The sequence below is a fragment of the Zalophus californianus genome, chromosome 8 (assembly GCF_009762305.2).
Source record: "Zalophus californianus isolate mZalCal1 chromosome 8, mZalCal1.pri.v2, whole genome shotgun sequence".
Lineage (NCBI taxonomy): Eukaryota > Metazoa > Chordata > Mammalia > Carnivora > Otariidae > Zalophus > Zalophus californianus.
The window spans coordinates 60,401,097-60,417,791 of NC_045602.1; the positions used below are offsets into that span (position 1 = coordinate 60,401,097).

At 37.0% G+C, this 16,695-nt stretch overlaps 1 protein-coding gene across 3 annotated transcripts in view; it reads left to right on the forward strand.

The window, feature by feature from the left end:
* The window catches only part of XPO1 (exportin 1), a 45,455-nt gene extending 34,899 nt beyond the window's left edge, over positions 1-10,556 (forward strand). For all 3 annotated transcript variants that reach the window (XM_035728813.1, XM_035728811.1, XM_035728812.1), the window contains exons 13-25: positions 26-164; positions 360-541; positions 627-783; positions 885-1,048; positions 2,000-2,134; positions 2,417-2,600; positions 3,127-3,233; positions 4,896-5,090; positions 6,495-6,663; positions 7,311-7,445; positions 7,529-7,688; positions 7,767-7,863; positions 9,488-10,556. In XM_035728813.1, coding sequence (XP_035584706.1) covers positions 26-164; positions 360-541; positions 627-783; positions 885-1,048; positions 2,000-2,134; positions 2,417-2,600; positions 3,127-3,233; positions 4,896-5,090; positions 6,495-6,663; positions 7,311-7,445; positions 7,529-7,688; positions 7,767-7,863; positions 9,488-9,634 — 1,971 coding nt within the window. In that variant the 3' untranslated portion in view covers positions 9,635-10,556. The remainder of the gene's footprint in view (positions 1-25; positions 165-359; positions 542-626; positions 784-884; positions 1,049-1,999; positions 2,135-2,416; positions 2,601-3,126; positions 3,234-4,895; positions 5,091-6,494; positions 6,664-7,310; positions 7,446-7,528; positions 7,689-7,766; positions 7,864-9,487) is intronic.
* The last annotated feature ends 6,139 nt before the right edge of the window (positions 10,557-16,695 follow it).

Here is a 16,695-nt window from a genome sequence, read left to right on the forward strand (position 1 = left end):
TAGATTTTTGTTTATTGTTGAGTAGGTCCGTTTATTGATGGTTAGTCGTATGGCTAAACCAGAGGAAGTATTGGTTGTAGAAAATGATCAAGGAGAAGTTGTAAGAGAATTCATGAAGGATACAGATTCCATTAATTTGTATAAGAATATGAGAGAAACATTAGGTGAGTCAATAAATACTGTCAATTTTATCTTTGTAATTCTCTTCTGGGATGGAAATACTTTTTAAAGAAATATGTTATACTTTTCTGAATCTGTTAATAACCACCTTTATTAATGTGCTGTTACTTCTTAACTAAATATTTTTGATTGTAGAGTGTTGTATTTGAACTTTTGGAACTTTTTCCCTTCCTTTGTAGTTTATCTTACTCATCTGGATTATGTAGATACAGAAAGAATAATGACTGAGAAGCTTCACAATCAAGTGAATGGTACAGAGTGGTCATGGAAAAATTTGAATACATTGTGTTGGGCAATAGGCTCCATTAGTGGAGCAATGCATGAAGAGGATGAAAAACGTTTTCTTGTTACTGTTATAAAGGTATGCAAGTGATACATATGCACTGGAACTGTTAGGTAACTATATTGTATTATTATAAATGACTGAAATTGCTCTCATTTTACAGGATCTATTAGGATTATGTGAACAGAAAAGAGGCAAAGATAATAAAGCTATTATTGCATCAAATATCATGTACATAGTAGGTCAATATCCAAGGTTTTTAAGAGCTCACTGGAAGTTTTTGAAGACTGTAGTTAACAAGTTGTTTGAATTCATGCATGGTAAATCCTCTTTAATATATATTATTTAGCTATTTATACTTACTGAACAAAAACCAAAATTTTTCTTAAAAATTTTTTGAAAATTCTTTTTGTTTCATTAGAAACCCATGATGGAGTCCAAGACATGGCTTGTGATACTTTCATTAAAATAGCTCAGAAATGCCGCAGGCATTTTGTTCAGGTTCAGGTTGGAGAAGTAATGCCATTTATTGATGAAATTTTGAACAATATCAACACTATAATTTGTGATCTTCAGCCTCAACAGGTATGTAGAGCACTGAGCATATTTTTTTTAAGAAAGTGAATAGTATTGGGGCTCCTGAGTGGCTCAGTCTGTTGAGTGTCCAACTCTTGATTTTTTCCTAGGTCATGTTCTCTGGGTCATGAAATTGAGCTCCACACTGAGTGTGGAGCCTGCTTAAGATTCTCCCCACCCCCCACCCCCGGGGCACCTGGGTGGCTCAGTCCTTAGGCGTCTGCCTTCTGCTCAGGTCATGATCCCAGGTCTTGGGATCTAGCCCCGCATCGGGCTCCCTGCTGTGCAGGAAGCCTGCTTTTCGCTCTCACACTCCCCTGCTGTGTTCCCTCTCTCGCTGTGTCTCTCTCTGTCAAATAAATAAATAAAATCTTAAAAAAAAAAAAAAGATTCTCTTCCCCCCCCAAAAAAAGTGATTAATTTTTTTTTTTTAAGGTTTATTTATTTGACAGAACGCATATGGGGCATGGGGGGGCTTGATCTCAGGACCAAGAGACCATGACCGAAGCCGAAACCAAGAATCATATGCTTAACTGAGCCACCCAGGAGCCCCGTGACTAGTATTTTACCCAGAATTCATGAATGGCAATAGAAAGAGTGCCACCGTTGGACTCAGTACACGTGTCTCTGTGGCTAAATTTTTTTTTTTTTTTAATTCCAGGATAGTTAACATACAGTGTTAAATTAGATTTGGGTTTATAATATAGTGATTCAACAGTTCCATACGTCACCCAATGCACTACTTAATCCCCATCATCTATTTACCCCCCCCCCCCCCCACTGAAGTGGTTAAATTTTCATAGTGGGGCAAAAATTTACGCAGAAGTTTGTCAGGCTATTTTCCTACCTAATGTAAGTTACTTCTCAGACTCACAAAACAAGTTCTAATACATATGTGAATTGCTTGTGTGTAGTTTTCCTTATAATGCATAAAAGTAAAATGTCTGCTTTTTTACATAGGTACATACATTTTATGAAGCTGTGGGGTACATGATTGGTGCACAAACAGACCAAACAGTACAAGAACACTTGATAGAAAAATATATGCTACTCCCTAATCAGGTTTGGGATAGCATAATCCAGCAGGCAACCAAAGTAAGTTTTATTACTTTTTCTCAAAGTTCTAATGGAATTCAAGATGACAATGTTTACAAAAGTAGCAGATATTATATTGTAATTTTATTTTGTTTTGCTGGTATATTGGGACTGTTACTGTATTCTTAGTTATACCTATAGGTAATAAAGATTTCTTCGTTTTACTATTTTGGATTATAAATGTGATGGTGGTTTGGAGAAGGTGTGGTAGTGTTTTTTGCTTTAGTAATTACAAAGATAATTTTCATGTGATAAATGAAATTTGTTATTTGTCCTTCACAGAATGTGGATATACTTAAAGATCCTGAAACAGTTAAGCAGCTCGGTAGTATATTGAAAACAAATGTTAGAGCCTGCAAAGCTGTCGGACATCCCTTTGTAATTCAGCTTGGGAGAATTTATTTAGATATGCTTAATGTATACAAGTGCCTCAGTGAGAATATTTCAGCAGCTATCCAAGCTAATGGTAAGCGATTCTGAATTTTTGTGGAATGGTGAATAGCAAGTCAGTTCTACATTCACAGTCTTAGTGTAAGCATTCATTTCTCACAGATTTAAGTTAACCCTCCCAATGTCCCAAATGGACCCTAGACAATTTTTTTCTTTTTAAAGATTTATTTGACAGAGAGAGACACAGCAAGAGAGAGGGAACACAAGCAGGGGAAGTGGGAGAGGGAGAAGCAGGCTTCCCGCTGAGCAGGGAGCCCGATGCGGGGCTCGATCCCAGGACCCTGGGATCATGACCTGAGCTGAAGGCAGATGCTTAACAACTGAGCCACCCAGGCGCCCCCCCCAGACAATTATTTTTAATGAGTCGCATACACTTTTCCCTTGTAAAATTAGTCTTAGTTTATTTTCCCAGTACATTCATCTGTGTGTCCTTGTCTTTATGTTTTTGAGTGGTAAATGAGATCTGTTATATCTAAAGTATATGTAACTACCAATGTAGAATTTTAGTTGTCAAGTGGATTTCACTGGCTTGTATTTTTTAGGTGAGATGGTTACAAAGCAACCATTGATTAGAAGTATGCGAACAGTAAAAAGGGAAACTTTAAAGTTAATATCTGGTTGGGTGAGCCGGTCCAATGATCCACAGATGGTATGTGAAACGTTATGCTTTTTAAGTTGATGCTGTATTCTCTGATAATAAGCATATAGCTCATTTAAAGGTAATTTCAGTGGATGGATATGTTTGGCATTATTTTATAGTGTCCTTTTTTTAGAGTCCTTGAATACTTGAAAATACTATCATACACACCATCTTCCTAAGAAATTACTGTTAGTGGGGGACAATAGTGATATGTAACACGGTAGCTTGAGTCATTTTTCCCCCCTATGGATAATAGATACATTCCAATGAAATTTTTTGTTTCTTCATGAGTCTTCAGAGCAGTTTTACAAAGCTGTCATTAGTTTGCCTCTGCAGTGAAAGTAAGGGCTTTCCCAGTGGAAGTTTTAAAAGTCTGTTTTACTCTTCTTTTAGTTTTAAATAATTTCCAGAAAGGAAAATGATTTTCACAAACTAAACCAGGCTCCATATATGCCTCAACTTGGGAAAATGTGTCAGTATTTTTTTGAAGTTTGTATTTTTAATTTATTCTACCATTTCATTCTCTTGATCCTTAGAATATTACAAAGAATCCTGTCACGTTAATCTTTGCTGTAAGCAAATAGTGGCTGACAAGTGTGCTGTTTGATAATTTTGAAATTTCAGTATTGTTCCTACAGATGAGATACTTTTCAGGGAACTTGTTCAGAAACCAGTTGTGGAGTTTTCAACATATCAAATATTGAAAGGTTTTGAACACCTGTGTTATGAGATCAGAACTATATTTAAAATTTGAAAGGAGAAGATAAGATGAATTAAAGGAATTGTGAAGTTCGTAATTTACAATAGCTTGGGCAAATTTTAGGAGTATCAGTGATAATAATAACAAGGCGAGGGTATCATTTTACAACCAAGATTTGTATTGAGGGTTGGGGCAGTGAATTAAAAAAATAACTCAAAAACACACTTATGATCCAGTTTGTGGGGGAAACAATTACTGCATTCTTAAGAGTAAAATGAGAAACAGTTCTGGTATAACAGAACAAGTGAGTTATCTGAAAAATAATGTGCTTATCCTTAAAATTTTACTAGGCCTATTTTGTATAGTAGGACACTACTGACACTGTTAACTTCAGTAATAAGAAACATTATTTGTATTTATTGTCCATGTCTTAATAATGAACCTTTTAAAAGCATGTAAGTTATACTTTAATATGACCCTGTTTATTGATACTCATGGAAACTCAAGGTTTTTCTGGTACAATTTCAATTCTATTTTATTTTGTTAAAGTACTTATCAGGTAGCATTCATTAAGTTTAAAAAAATAATAATTGAATGGGTGTCCACTTTGTATTAGGTATGAGCTGCTTGGTTTTTATTATAGATACTATTCATTGACAGAATTGATATAGTATTAGTTAGGACTTTTCATTCCTTTAGGTAAGTTATCCCACATACAGTAACCCTAGAATCCTGGTCCTGCCACAGTAACTTGGAGCTGGTCACTTGATTTTGGACCTCAGTTACCTTAGTAATTACAGATTTGAATTCCGAACATGTCTGTGGCTCTTCTCAGCCTATTATGATTTCTTGGTTTCCTTTGGTAAAAAGTTGCAATAGATATGCAACCTAAATCTCAATACAACACTGATCTAGCTGTTTATAATGGTTAGCAAGTGTATAGAATAAAAAAAGTTTTTTTTTTTTAATAGGTAGCTGAAAATTTTGTTCCTCCTCTATTGGATGCAGTTCTCATTGATTATCAGAGAAATGTCCCAGCTGCTAGAGAACCAGAAGTGCTTAGTACTATGGCTATTATTGTCAACAAGTTAGGAGGACATATAACAGCTGAAATACCTCAAATATTTGATGCTGTTTTTGAATGCACATTGAATATGATAAATAAGGTATGTGGTTTACATTTCAATTATGGGAAATTCTGCAGTATATATCCTTTAAGTCTTAAAAGCATAAATGATAGCTATGAGATTAACAGAAGTTTTAAGCTTGGAGTTTAAATATTTGAACTCAAGAACAGAAATATTTACCTTTTTTTAAGATTTTATTTATTTTAGAAAGTGCACAAGCTGGAGTCGGGGGAGGGGCAGAGGTTGAGGGAGAAGCAGACTCCCTGCTGAGCAGAGAGCCCAACTTGGGCTCGATCCCAGGAACCTAAACTGAGCCAGACACTAAACCTACTGAGCCACCCAGGCACCTTGGAAATACTTATTTTTTAAAAAATGGGTGGCTCAGTCAGTTGAGCGTCTTGACTCTTGGTAGTCTTGATCTCCGGGTTGTGCAATAAAGCCCCAAGTCCAGGCTTTGAGTTCAGTGGGGAGTCTGCTTGAAGATTCTCTCCGTCTGCCCCCCCTCACGTGCACTCTGCCCTCCTCAAGCAAATCTTTAAAAAAATTAAAGATCTCAACAACAAAATAGTAAATTTGATAGATTGTAACATTCAAATAGCAGCTAACATTTAGTGAAAAGTTGCTGCATTTTAAACATTAAGAATTTAGTGATACTGCATTGCCTGGGTGGCTCAATCGTTAAACCCCTGCCTTCGGCTAGGGTCATGATCCCACTGTCTTGGGATCAAGCCCTGCGTCAGGGCTCTCTGCTTTACAGGGAGCAGAGAGCCTTCTCCCTCTCCGTCTGCCACTCCACTGCTTGTGCTCTCTCTCCCTGCCAAATAGATAAACAAAATCTTAAAAAAAAAAAAAAATTTGTGATACTAATTTCTTTAAATGGTGCATTTTAAGTTATAAAAGTCTATTATATGGGGCACCTGGCTGGCTGAGCATGTGACTCGATCTCAGGGTTTTAAGTTTGAGCCCCACGTTGGGTGTAGAAATAACTTAAAATCTTAAAAAGTATATATATACTATGTGCTTAAAAGAAATGGGAAAATATATTAACCAAGAAGGGAAAATGTAGATAAACGTGTACAAGTTATTCAGTAGCTAAAAAATTTTCGGCTCTGTATTCATGATCTTGAAGTCACCGTCGTAACATGGTAGTAATAGTCTCAGAGTAACTAGAAAATGTGATGTTCTTTATGTGGGTTTTGATGAATTCTCTTTGTAATGTGATCTTGTGTTCATTTTAGTAATTCATTTGTGTAATAAATGGTAATTTCATTTTCCATGGGAGGCAAATTATATTGTCTTCGGGTTTCCAGTCATGAGGCCATACACCTTATGGGGCCCACTAACAACTCCAAATCTTTATACTAAATTAGGGTTTACTTTAACCTCTTATTTAACATAATTAAGGTATTGAAACATTACTTTGTTCTCACCGTTTGTTTTTAGGACTTTGAAGAATATCCTGAACACAGAACGAACTTTTTCTTACTACTTCAGGCTGTCAATTCTCATTGTTTCCCAGCATTCCTGGCTATACCACCTGCACAATTTAAACTTGTTTTGGATTCCATTATTTGGGCTTTCAAACATACTATGAGGAATGTTGCAGATACAGGTAAATACACATGTCCTTTTATTCGTTTGCCCTACCAATCCACAGGCTCTTAGAGATAGATCTGTAGGTATAGTTAGGTAGATAACATTTGTTATCAGGGTTTTGTTGGAGTGCATCACTCGCATATGTAGGCCTAAGTAAATTCTAAAAGGAGTTGAGTCCTCTGTTCCATAGTTGAGCCCACCAGCAGGATTGAGTTACAGGGAGATGGGCGTAAAACACTTCACATCCTCACCACTGTCTCCTTTTCCCTGTCTGCTCTTCCTCAGTGCCAGTGAGGGTCAAAATAAGGATAAAACACAACATCTTCAGCAAGAGAGATTTTTATTTAGTTTGTTTTTACATAAAATTCGGTTTGTGTAACAGATACGTACTTGGTAATGCTGTTTTTAAAGTTGATTTGGAGAGAATTGACAACCTTCAAGAAGTAGTGGAAAGTTGGTAATAATTATTACTTGTAGTCTTTAACTAATCAGGCATTGATGGTATTTGAACTCCCATTACTCAAGATAACTTAGGCAAATAATTGTTAGTCATTAGCGGAAAGGTGGGTAAGAATGGCCTTTTGAATCAGAATAGTTGAAGAGTGGAAATTCTATATGAATGTTAGCAGTCTGTAATAACTGTTGGTGTTCTGTACATTTTAGGCTTACAAATACTTTTTACACTCTTACAAAATGTTGCACAAGAAGAAGCTGCAGCTCAGAGTTTCTATCAAACTTATTTTTGTGATATTCTTCAGCATATCTTTTCTGTTGTGACAGACACCTCACATACTGCTGGTAAGAATTTATAGCCATGAGAATGTTAAGTGTTCCAGTTGTTTATTACCTGTTGGAGGTAATAATGTTCTTTTTATCAACAGGTTTGACAATGCATGCGTCAATACTTGCATATATGTTTAATTTGGTTGAAGAAGGAAAAATAAGTACACCGTTAAATCCTGGAAATCCAGTTAACAACCAAATGTTCATTCAGGAATATGTGGCAAATCTCCTTAAATCTGCATTCCCTCATCTTCAAGAGTAAATACGCTTTTTATTACGCATACATTTTTCAGTTAAAAAATAGTGATTATTTAATTGTTGTGTTTTGATTTACAGTGCTCAAGTAAAGCTCTTTGTGACAGGGCTTTTCAGCTTAAATCAGGATATTCCTGCTTTCAAGGAGCATCTTAGGGATTTCCTAGTACAAATAAAGGTATGTGTTTTGTTTGTATTTGGAGACATAGTAAAACTAGATATGATTTAGTTACATTGTAGAATTAACCACTTTTTTGGTAAAGCAAAATGAATGATATTCAGGTTTACTAGTCCTAGACTGATTCAGAGTGAAAAACTAAATTGTAGTTGAGAACAGGATGGATTTGAAATGTTTTTGGAAACTTGTTATTTTAGATGATATAAATGTCTTGGAATATTGTGATTACATCCTACAGCTGATTTTTTTTTTTTAATTGTGGAATATGGGGGGCGCCTGGGTGGCTCAGTTGGTTAAGTGACTGCCTTCGGCTCAGGTCATGACCCTGGAGTCCCAGGATCAAGTCCCACATCAGGCTCCCTGCTCAGCGAGGAGCCTGCTTCTCCCTCTAACCCTCCCACCTCTCATGTACTGTCTCTCTCATTCTCGCTCTCTCAAATAAATAAATCTTAAAAAAAAAAAAAAAGTGAAATATGGGGAAAGAAACACTGGTAGACCCTTTGGGGATTTCATACCCATTTTGTTAGTAAGGAATCCATTTTAGGGAAATCAGACAAATTAGCAGATAATCAACCTGTTACAACTGCTGTTACACAATGCTTCATTTAAATTTATGGGAAGAGGGATTCATCTTCCATTATTTTCTTTTAAAGAAATTTAAAAGTAGGGACGGCTGGGTGGCTCAGTTGGTTAAGTGTCTGCCTTCGGCTCAGGGCATGATCCCAGAGTCCTGGGATCGAGTCCTGAATCGGACTCCTTGCTCGGCAGGGAACCTGCTGCTCCCCCTGCTTGTGTTCGCTCACTCTCTCTCTTTCTCTGACAAATAAAATGTTAAAAAAAAAAAAAAAAAAAAGCTAAAAGTAACATAACATCTAGAAGTGGTTGATGGATTGTCTTAACCTGACTTAAATAAGAATTGGTCACATGCAATAATCAAATTTTTTCCTCCAAGATACAAATAAGGTTTTTTCGATTGTAAATATATTAGCTAAGTTGTAAGGTGGAGAATGAAAATTACCTGAAACAGCTATAAAGTCAATCACAATGTAGCTAAACTTTATCATTAATCGTAGGAGAAACAGCTTTTTAAATTGCCTGGTTTGTGAAGTGTATTTTATATATATATGACGTCACACTATGCCTCTTTTAATAACCTTTTTATCCTCAACTACTAACACTTTTGGTTTTAATTCAGCTATACAGAATTGTATCAATATACTATAAGTTAGGGATACCTGGGTGGCTCAGTCAGTTAAGTATCTGACCCTTCATCAGGTCATGATCTCCAGGTCCTGGGATCAAGCCCCATGTGGTGTCAGGCTCTGCACTCAGCACAGAGTCCGCTTGTTCTTCTCCCTCTGCTCCTCCCCCCTGTGCGTGCCAGCACGTGCTTTCTCTAATACCTATAATCTTTAAATACATTCACACGCGCTTGCGCGCACGCACACACACACACTATAATTAAACCCAACCAGTTGAAGGATAGATTTTTATCATTGTGTAAACAAAACAGGGAGGTGCTTGTCTATCCTTTTTACATGGGTTTTTTTTTTGTCCCCCCCAAAGGTCATTTTCCAAAATTGGAATTTACTATGTTAACACTTCAACTGTCTTGTTTTCACAGGAGTTTGCAGGTGAAGATACATCTGATCTGTTTTTGGAAGAAAGAGAAACAGCCCTTCGACAGGCTCAGGAAGAGAAACATAAACTTCAAATGTCTGTCCCTGGCATCCTTAATCCACATGAAATTCCAGAAGAAATGTGTGATTAAAATCGGAAGTCATGCTGGGTTTTTTTGTTATTGTTGTTGGGTTCCCCACCCCCACCCCCCGCAACTCTTGTTAGCAGAAGAAAACAGCATCTGGATATTTGTCGACCAAAATGATGCCAATTTGTAAATTAAAATGTCACCTAGTGGCCCTTTTTCTTATGTGTTTTTTGTATAAGAAATTTTCTGTGAAATACCCTTCCATTGTTTAAGCTTTTGTTTTGGTCATCTTTATTTAGTTTGCATGAAGTTTAAAATTAAGGCATTTTTAAAAATTTTACTTCATGCCCATTTTGTGACTGGGACGGGGGGAGGAGGCAAATTCAATTTGAACATATACCTGTAAATTCTAATGCAAAATTACACAGTTTTCCTGTAAACAATACAATTTTTAATTAGGGAGCATTTTCTTTCTAGCCTGTATTTCAGTCTAGAAGAAAAGGTAATGAGTAAAACAAATTGCGTTGTTAAGAGGATTCTAGTGCTGCATTGTCTAAAGTTAGCACCTCTTGGACTGAATCGTTTGTCTAGACTACATGTATTACGAGTCTGTATGGCAAGTTTGCAGCAAGATCATGTGCATATCATCCCATTGTAAAGCGACTTCAAAAAATATGGGAACACAGTTAGTTATTTTTACACAGTTCTTTTTGTTTGTGTGTGTGTGCTGTCGCTTGTCGACAACAGCTTTTTGTTTTCCTCAATGAGGAGTGTTGCTCATTTGTGAGCCTTCATTAACTCGAAGTGAAATGGTTAAAAATATTTATCCTGTTAGAATAGGCTGCATCTTTTTAACAACTCATTAAAAAACAAACAAAACAAAACTCTGGCTTTTGAGATGACTTATACTAATTTACATTGTTTACCAAGCTGTAGTGCTTTAAGAACACTACTTAAAAAGCAAAATAAACTTGGTTTACATTTATTTTCCTTTATTGGCTCAAAATTATTCCTACATTAATGAAAGTGATTATATATGTGTTTTAAGTATTAGGTAACATTTTTTAAGTGAAGTTGGGCACTGTTGATTTACAAATATACCCTCTGGGGTTATCGGGAGTGCAGGCACAGTTGGATTAATCGAACATGCTCCAGATGTTACCTTCTGTTCCCAAGAAACATCCCTTTTGTGACAGCTTGACGTGCTTTTATCTTTATTTGCAGTTAAAAAGCGTCTTCTCTTGGTCCCTGGATAGGAGTTACGTATAACAGATTAAAAGAGAATGAGAAAACCCAGGTGTAAGAAGCTACTTCAGATAGTCTCGATTAATTGTATTTTTGTCAAATATAACCCTTAGAAAGTTGCCTTATCCCTTTAGGAAAGGTAGGAGGAAGGGGGAAAATGTGTAGATGTCCTATAAAATATGAAAAGGGGTAGAACTAAGGGAGTAGAAAAAGGAAACTAGCTTGAGTGAGCCTGTTTCTAGAGGATTGAATCTAACCAATAAGCCTACACTAAAACCTAAGCATTTGAAGTGCCTCATGTTCATGCAGTCAGCAATTTTGTATAATTGCTGTACTTTTGTAACTTTGTAGGCTTTGACAAAACTATTACTTCAGTAGAATATAATCCTGTGTGAAACTTTTTTCTAGGACAGTAAATGTAAGAGTTTAAATGTATTCAAAGAACATTGGAAAACTCTTTTTCAAACTTTAGCTTTGTTAAAATCTTTGATTTCTTATTATTACTTGTTTTGGCCTAAAAACCCCTTTTACGAGGTTTTCTTGGATCAGCCAGCCAAAAGTTTAGGTTCAGATTGGTCTATTTTGAATTAGCTGTGAAATGCATATTGTTAGTTTTGAGTTGCTGTCACCATTTCTGTCAATGATGATACACAATTTTCTTATCTTCTAGCACATCCACTCTACCCCCTGCTTTCTTGGTATGTTCTAGATGTTGCAAGAAAACAAGTCTTGGCTTGGAAACCAGGATAGTCTGCTTTGAATTTAGAAATAATTGGCAACTGGGATTCAGCCACTGCCGAGAGTAAATTTACTTTTTTTTTTCCTTTTTACTTTGTGTACAGGCTTCAGGACAATGTCACAAAAACTGATAATTGTTCCTCAATATATATTATTCATTTGTTTTAATTGAATCCCTATGTTTTAACTGGGTACTTAAGCCTCCTAGCTGACCTTTCCCAACCACCCTTGCAACCAGGTTGAAGTCTTGTGACTGGAATGAAAGCAGAAGTGATGATAAACCTCTGAATAATACCTTTAAAGGAAAGGGACATGAATATGATGGTAAGAGCTCGAGATTTTAGATCGTGAAATGGAAGATAATGGATTAGAACACTTTTCCTCCCGTTTCCCCTTCTGACTTGTTACTGTCATGTACTTTAATTATACAATTTATTATTTTACAATATATACAATTTTATAAATTTTGAACTTCACAAGACATTAAATTACCTTGAATAAAATTATAGCTATAGCTTTAAAGAATCATTTCTTCAATGTTTACATAAGCTAAACACATTCAAGGAAAATAACAGAAATGAACTGAATTAGAAACTTCAAACTCAGGTTTCTTTACACAGAGTTCTCATCAGAGGTATGTTCTATCCCATAGTTCACTCCCTTGTATAAAGCTTGTGGGACTTCAGCAAAGAGGAGATTGACCAAAACCAGAGAAAGCAATAGTGATAGCAAATTAAATCTTCGGTGGGCATTTCTTGCTTAATTGTACATTGATCATATTTGGGTCACCCTCAGGGTATTTAACAACAGAGTACACTGGTAACTGGCCATTTCACATGTTTGGCATAGTGCTTTTTAACTCTTGGGAACAAGTCAGTCTCTAAATTCTTACAAGTTGGGAGGAGAACTGGAATTACCTTGCATAGTTAAGTGGGTCTGAATCCTGGTCCAGGCACTCATTCAATGGGGAATCTTGGGTAAGGCATTTGAACTTACTTGAAAAATGGGATCACAAAGCTAAGTCCCGTTGATGGTTGTGAGAATTTACATACAAACATGAAAATATGCCTGACACCATACCTAACTCTAGGGTACATTTTTTCCTTCACATTTTAGCTTCTCTGAAATTGGAGTAGATCTGAACAATCCATGGCATCTTAACACTTTTGGTGGACCCACAATGCCACTGACATGTCTTTGCCTGTCCACATGTGAAACTTAATAATAGCTGTTGGTGTGCATTAGTTTAATTGCGTAGTGTCTTCAAAAGGATAGTTCAACATAAAAATGTTACTTCCATGTACAAAAAAAGGCACACAGAAGCAGCAGGATATAAACTTTTAAGGAAATCCTAATTTTTAGAAGGATAGCCACAGTTCATATTTTCTTGCAAAGTGGCAACCAAGTTATGTCTTGGCACCTATGCAGGGGAGCTGCCTAGAAGCTGTAATGCAAGGGATTGTCTACCAAATAGAAGCAAAGCAGTTTTATTCAAATGAGAAGTGTGAACAGATTGATGAAATTTAAAAAAGAGGCTGCTATAACCAATTCATGCATTTTGCAGGATTGTCAAGTACATTGTCAGAGTTGGCAGTGTTTAGTTCTTGGTACATCTTGGCAATTGATGTCCTCTTAGATTTGAAATAAAGCAGTAAGTAAGCCAAGTGTGAGTTAAATCTTCACAGGCATTTCCTTACCCAACTTGGAGTCTAGTTAATTTGTTAGGCTTACCTACAGTACAGACCTCTCATGTTTGACCCCAACAGACATAGGCAAAGATGGGAGTTTGAAAAAAAGAAAAAACACCACTAGAATACATAGAGGGAATAATTGGTGTGATTTCGTAGTGTTAAGTGTTGGGATTCCTGTGAAAAAGCAGCATAATTCATTCTGTAACAATGTGAAGGTAAGCCTTTATGGAAAAGAGGTTCGTAAAACAGTCATGGTACTCCTGGTTGGCTCAGTTGGTAGAGCACACGACCCTTGATCTCGGGGTCCTGAGTTTAAGCCCCACATTTGGGCATAAGGCTGGCTTTAAAAAAAAGGGGGGTACCTGGGTGGCTCAATTGGTTAAGCATTGAGACTCTTTCGGCTCAGGGTTATGAGATGGAACCCCAGTTGGGCTCCACTCTAGAGTGGAATCTGCTTGAGATTCTTTCCCTTTCTCCCTCCCCCTCTCCTCCCCACCTCCCACTTGTGATCTTTCTAAAATAAAATCTTTTTTTGAAAAGGTAAATGAAGTGTTTCTAATTACTAATAGATTACTAATTATAAATACTACTATAAGATTTTTTAAGTACTCTATATACCCAACATGGGGCTTGAACTTTGAACCCTAACATGAAGAGTCACATGCTCCACCAACTGAGTCAGCCGGGTGCCCCTATAAGTAGTACTTTTGATAAGTACTGTTGTAAAGTTTCCCTTACCATCTTTTGTGCTTTCCATCTCTGTGAGACATTCTGAGTAAATTAAGAAAATTAATAGTAATTCCATAATATCTGGTCCACGTTCAGGTTTCCCCAATAGTTCCTGAAAATGTCTTTCATGGCCTGTGTTTTTCCAAATGGGAGTCCAATTTAGGTTTATGCTTTTTGAATTGTATAGTTACTGAGTTTTTAATTTCACTGATAATTTCTTAAAATTTATATTTGGTTATTTCTTCCATCTTTTTTAAAATAGTGTCTTCTCATTTTTCCCATGTATTACAGCATAGTTTGTATTTTATAACATTCATTACTCAGATTGACAAAAGCTGCCCTACCTCCCCACTGATAACCTTTAAAATTTAATTCTCTTGGCCCTAGGGAAAAAACACTAGCTTGCAAACTGGATTTACAGTAGTATTCCTTTCTCTGGGTTTCACTTTCTGTGGTTTCAGTTAACCGGAGGTCAACTGCAGTCTGGAAGCAGGCGATCCTTCTGACCTGTCGTCAGACGGTCAGTAGCCTAGTGCTACGTCACAATGCCTGCATCATTTACTTCTCTTCGTCTCATCACATATAAGCATTTTGACATCACATTATCACAGGAGGGGTGAGTACAGTACAATAGAGACCACATTTATTTTATTATAGTCTAAGTTTATAATTGTCCCATTTTATTATTGTTAATCACTTCCTTTGCCAGACTTAGAAATTGAACTTATCATAGGTATGTAGGTATAGGAGAAAACAGTGTATTTAGATTCAGTACTGTCTGCGGTTTCAGGCATCCACTGCGGGGTCTTGGGACATATTCCCCCACAGATAAGATGATACTACTGTATATTTACGAGAACATCTTTTAAGATTTTATTTATTAGACCGCAAGAGAGGGGGGCGGGAAGAACAGAGAGAAGCAGGCTCCCCCCTGAGCAGGGCGCCGTAACTCAGGCTCGCTCCCAGGACCTTGAGATCAGGACCTGAGGGGAAGGCAGATTAACTGACTGAGCCACCCAGGTGCCCCTGTTACAAACATTTTAATGTGTTTTTTGTTTTGCTCCATGTAACAGAAAAAGTAATAACAATGACAATGTTTATTTTGCCCGTGTGTCAGTGAAATCCAGAGTTAACCAGTACAGAACTTGTGAAGCTCAGCTTTATATCACCAGGGTTCTGGCAATTTAGGAATTTTTTGTATCCCTCGCACCTGGATTAACCCCCACTTCAAATATAGCTGCAGAAATTTGAAGTACTATATCTGCATTCTAGACAGCAGAGAGGAAGAAAGCTTCCCCTTATAAGACTTGAAAGTCTCAGAAACTCATAGAACACTTTCAAGTACATCTCTCTCTCTCCATACCCCACCCAACAAGAGAAGCTCAGAAATACAATCTTGAAGCTGGATGCATCGCTGTTGGGAATAAAATTGGCGTTCTATCTAAGAAGGGGGAGGGTAAATTGAAACTAACAGCCTCTACCACAAGTTCAAAAGGTGTTAAGTGAAAGTAAAGGACAAAAGGCAGTTGACTTAATGGGAAAAGCAAAATCTTCCCTAGCATTCAAGTACTAATAATGCCAATGAAATTTTTCCTGTGGCAGTGACAACTGCCTTTGTCATTCCCAGACCACAATTTGAAAAAAAAAACCCATCTATACAGCGTGAGAGACAAAACTATTTACTTGTCTTTGTTACTAATTGTTGTGTGCAATCAATTTTTCAAGATGAGTAAAAGAAGACTACTAAAACTAATACCCTGACTTTACAAATGAAAACCTTAAAGTGTCCTAAAGGAAAGGAAAAATGACAGAAGTTGAGGGGAAGGAGTCGGGTCTAAGAGTTGGGAAAGTTTAGATGGGAAATCTTTCATTTCCATTGCAAAAAAAAAAAGGTCTTTTGGAAAAATGGGTATCTAAAATTCCAAAGTGCTTTCCGTGATCTCCTGATTGACCTAATACCCAAACAGTACCGCTGCTCTCACTTCTCTGTTAGGATACCTGAGAAAATTGTATCTGTTTCCCCAGAGCTTGCCAACTAACTAAGCCTTTCTTTTCTGACATGGAAGCATTTGCTCCACTTTCAGAAATCTTTCTTTAGGGCACATGGCTGGCTTAGTTGGCAGAGCATGTGACTCCGGATCTCAGAGTTGTGAGTTTAAGCCCCACACTGGGTGTAGAGATTACTTTTAAAAAAATCTTCCTTTGTCCTCTCACTCTAGGGGGATTTCTTTGGAGCCTACTGTGGGTCAACATGCACTTAATTTATTAAGTCTCTCTCCTGTTAGCCTGTTGAAAAAGACCAGAGTTTTCATTCAAGCTGGGATATACCATATGTTGTATGCCAGGAGGAGTATGTGAGAAATCCAGCCTGAACATTAATTCTCTATACTTGCTACCCTAACTGAAGTCTCTGACCCAGAATGTCCTTTCCCCTGGGTCTTGGGTCTCCTATACTAATGAGATCAGATATTCAAAATGAGGTCTGCCTTATTTAATATGCCCCACCAGTTAAGAGCGAACTATTCTTAAATATGTTTCTCCTTTTTATGATTTATGCAGCTCTTAGACACAGAAATAAGTGCTATACTCCTCCCCTTGTTTTCCAGACTATTAGTGAGGGTCCACAAGAAATCCTTTCATCCCTGAGTCCATCCTTGAGTCACTCCCCAGACCCACCTGGGTCTTCGTCATCATCAACGACACTTGAGAGGTGGAACCAAC